This window comes from Arachis ipaensis, chromosome B06 (genome assembly GCF_000816755.2).
Source record: "Arachis ipaensis cultivar K30076 chromosome B06, Araip1.1, whole genome shotgun sequence".
Taxonomy (NCBI): Eukaryota; Viridiplantae; Streptophyta; class Magnoliopsida; order Fabales; family Fabaceae; genus Arachis; species Arachis ipaensis.
The window spans coordinates 120,391,129-120,395,145 of record NC_029790.2 but is presented as its reverse complement, the minus strand read 5'-3'; the positions used below and the strand labels follow the sequence as shown (position 1 = coordinate 120,395,145).

General features: G+C 36.3%; 1 protein-coding gene across 3 annotated transcripts; it reads right to left on the bottom strand.

The window, feature by feature from the left end:
- On the bottom strand, positions 711–3,848 carry LOC107605018 (B2 protein). Of its 3 annotated transcripts, none has more exons than XM_016306753.2 (6): positions 3,699–3,848; positions 2,185–2,760; positions 2,006–2,106; positions 1,420–1,503; positions 1,204–1,314; positions 711–1,118 (listed from the first exon to the last, which is right to left on the bottom strand). In XM_016306753.2, the coding sequence occupies exons 2-6, from the start codon at positions 2,747–2,749 to the stop codon at positions 1,071–1,073; spliced, it is 909 nt and encodes a 302-aa protein (XP_016162239.1). In that variant the 5' UTR covers positions 2,750–2,760; positions 3,699–3,848; the 3' UTR covers positions 711–1,070. The 3 variants fall into 3 exon arrangements, with proteins under 3 accessions (XP_016162239.1, XP_016162238.1, XP_016162240.1); XM_016306752.2 differs by having other exon boundaries at positions 2,185–2,774; positions 3,699–3,820; XM_016306754.2 differs by having other exon boundaries at positions 2,185–2,749; positions 3,699–3,805.

Genomic DNA, 4,017 nt, shown 5'->3' with positions numbered 1-4,017 from the left:
TCAAAAAAGTTTTTTGGGTCATCACCTGAATTGTTAATTAAAACTAAAAAAAAAATCAATTCATGAAACTTTAATGGATTATGTTTTTCAAACCCAAAAAATAAAACACTTCGTTCTATCGACCCCTCAAGATAAATTGGAAAAAGAAACCCAGCCCCAAAAAATAAGGAAGTTAGAAATAAATAAATTGTGTTTCAAAGTTCTGTTTTTTCAAACATACGCACTTCTGCACTTGGTGGCAACTGATTCAATTTTCACCACAAGTCATGGGTGGATGTTTGTTTCAGTTTTGGGTTATGTTTAGGATTAAGGATTGGTCAAATCTATCCTAACTATATATGATCCAATTGAATCCAAATTATTTCAAATTAATTTAAATCAAATTCAAAACTTCACAATAAACCAACAAAATACTAAAATCAAATCCAGATCACCGGACCCGACCACACACACCCCTTCTGTCATGTTATATTCCTTTGGAAAATGTGATTTGTTTAATCATATTGACACGGAGAGCCAACCCATGCCATTCCATGTCCTTCATCGATATTCTATAATTGAAACAAGAATGGTATACCTTTTTCTGTCTAATTTGGTGGAATGTCGGTGCTTTGTGTTTAGCAGCTTCTAAATGAACTCTCTTCTTTTATATAAAAAAAAAAATTATTAAAAAGAAAAATCCATTTCTCATTTTTGAGAGGACACCAAACTGACAGTAAGTAAAGATTCACTTCAAGCAACTTAATATTTGATAATCTTACAAAAAACACCACTTTTTTCCTCTTTGGTTTTAACAGAAATATATAACACTTTACTTGGTACAGACAGCCATCTCTATGATTTCATAGCAGGTCTGTACTTAATCATACATTTAAAATGTCATGCAAAAGCTTAAGCTACAACGCATCTTCATGTGGACACCACATCATTTATTCAGCAGCTTCTCAACACTCAACACGTAACTGGCTTTCCAAGCTTACGCTTCATGGAAAATCTGTGAAAAAGCACACAGCTGTCACACCAAGCCTTACCATCCTTTTTTCTTTTTTGTTGCATATTCGGTTGTTTGCTTATGCAGCCGAACCAGCTTGTTCACATAGATCCATCAAATCCAGAGTCTAAAAATCAATTCAGAATTCCACACCATTAGAGAGAGAGAGCATACATATATTGGTAAATGAAAACAGAAATACTGTCTCATACCTCTGGAACTGACAGCTCAAGACGAAACTTTGGACCATCATAGTGATGCAACACTGGCCTGAATGCATCTTCCTCCAATGCCTTGCAGACTTTCCTGACACGGATTCTCACCTACATATGAAGATTTGGAAGAAAATTGACTATCCCTTCAGTATCTTTAGAGAAAGACAAGCTAAATATATGTCTTTCTAAATATATGGACTCTTCCATTTCTACCTGAGCTGGGAACCTTGACTCGCCTTTGCACTTTTTGTCCTCCCATGCAGTTGGATCTATGTTAGAGCCACCAAAACTTGCTGCCTGCAACCAAGAATTATCTTAATGACTAAATAAACTAAATCTCACTTAGGCTATCATTAACTTTTTCTTCTCTATTTTCCACCATTACACTATAGCTATTTAAAAGAAGCAAGAGAAGAAACAAGAGACGACAGACCTCTTTAAAAACACAAGATTCCCAAAACAGAACATACCCCACTAGATGAAGAATAACAAAATTATTGGAGAGCAAATTCAAAGAGAGTCATTATCATCCCCTCATACTAAGAAAAGGTAGTGGATACCCCAAAACGACCTATGACACTGCAGCTAAACATAAACCCCCCAAACAGTGTACCTCTCTAATTCTATAAATGGCACAAAAACCAAAATAAAATCTGCTGGTAGTGCACTCTTGTTCTTTGCCCACACAAATCAGCACACAACAGTTCTCAGGTTTTGTGGCTATTCCAATGAATTATAGTAAGTAGCCTCTTTCACACAACATATACAAGCATACTCTGAAAAATTAACCATAGCCCACCTCAAAAATGCCATGCAGTTGGTGAGTAGTATAGTTATACAGAAATAGAGGTAATCCTGGTGTTATGGCCCGAACAGAATCTCGATATCTTGGAGGCAAACCTACAAAATAAATGGAAGCATCAGTCCTCAAGTATTTGAATAAGAGAATATAATGCAAATAGCCATAATATTACTTACCAAATAGCTGACGTTTGAGGTCTTCCTGCATTGTGTCATTATTACAGACAAAGATGTATCCACCAAGCACTTCATTACGTGGGAGTGTCTCTGCTGCAGGCAGGGTCTTAAACCTTTTGTCAGCTGCATTTGAATTGTTGTTTTCATTGTTGTTATTGATATTGCTGTTATTGTTGGACTCTTTGTTGTGCGGAATATTAGCACTATACTTGTTGCTGTTCAAGTTTCCCACCAAATTTGCATTGCTTTTGTGGTACACAGCATTAATATTGTAAGCACTGTTCCGTAGTGAGCTTTTGCTCACATTTTCAGTAACTTTCGAGTCCAGATTTAGCATGCTTAAGTTAAGTGTGTCAAACTTGTTCTCCTCCTGGAACCCAAATTTATCTCTTGGCTTTGGTTCAATAGGGCCCTTTGAGAGATCTAAGTTATTCACTCGTTCTCCCTTTGATCTTGTCTGCTCAGCCAATTTAGAAGCAACCATCAACCATTTGTGATCCTCAGATGACTTTGAGTGACCACGAAGTTCATCACCCAATTGCCAGAAGCTATGCATGCCCTCCATCTTGTGAAACCCTAACAACACAAACCTTATTCAAGAAGCACACCAAACACTTGAAAATAAATAAATAAATACAGTGAGAACAGGAAATAGCAGTAAACAATCAGAAAAAGAATACAACTGTTGCCGATTGATATTTGAAGTACATCTACTTATGAATTAAATAAAAAAATGAGGAAGTAAAATCCACCAAACTAGTATAATCAAGAGAAATGGTACAAGGCAACACGGATATTATATAACATTTCACAAAAAGCAGAAACTGACCCACTGGTACTAATGCAATCTAATCCATTTCCAACAATAGACAAGCAATAATTCTTAATTTAAATGTTAAATTGCATAAACATCGTCTTCAGAGCTTGCAATCAGCTCGCAAATTCAATCAAGAGACCAATCATATCAATTCTGAAGCCATCTTAAATATGTTAAAGAAAAAGAAAAGAAACATCGAATCAACCGGTCAAATTTTCAGATTGATAACCACAACTCTGGTAACATGAGATCCATTTCTCATGGCTGAGTAGCTTTGAAGAAACTCCATCACAATAATAAAGTTACCATAACGATCGTAGCACCACAATAAACAAAACACAGAAACGGAACAAGCAAAAGAGGAAAAAAATCAAATCTAAGAAATAAAATCCGCACTTCCGCAAATTAAGTGAAACAACTATAATCAGAAAAAAGAAACCAAAGATCTCAAAGATGTATTTTATAATTATGAGAACAATTTACTGAGGTAGAGCCAAAAAGTCAGAACTCAAGAAGAGTTTAGTGAGTAACATTACAAGGACTGAAAGAGGGAAGAAATGAAGATTAGCCTTGCATATCTAGATTTGGATAACGAAAAATGTTGACCCGATCAGGGAAATTTCAAAGAAGGATGGATGAGGATGAAGCCCTAGATTTGAGGATCCAAAGCGCAGAGAGAGAGAGAAAGAGAGAGTACCTTTTACGACTTCGCTGAGAACCTCGAAGACGCGAGTGAGAGAGAGAATGAGAGAAGGGAAAGAAGCTTATAAGTTCTACGTATTTTGGATTTACGAAAGTGCCCATGCATTTTTGAGACAATTGCGCATGTTGCCACTGTGATTTTGATTTATAGTTTTATACACATTTTTGTATTTTTGACACCTATGCGTTTGGAGTGGCGACGGACGACGACTTGACGAGGTTCATTGAATGTGCACTATTCACGTGGCACTCGCGCTCAGAAACTGCCGGAGATATTATTATCGCCAATAAATTGAGTTGGAAGTTGGAACTGG

Excerpts from the sequence above, each read along its gene's own strand:
- LOC107605018 (XM_016306752.2), bottom strand. The coding sequence starts at position 3,805 with ATGGGCACTTTCGTAAATCCAAAATACGTAGAACTTATAAGCTTCTTT. Across the intron at positions 1,315-1,419 it reads AGTCAAGGTTCCCAGCTCAG|GTGAGAATCCGTGTCAGGAA; the intron begins GTAGAAATGGAA and ends CTTCATATGTAG. Across the intron at positions 1,119-1,203 it reads TTGAGCTGTCAGTTCCAGAG|ACTCTGGATTTGATGGATCT; the intron begins GTATGAGACAGT and ends ATTGATTTTTAG.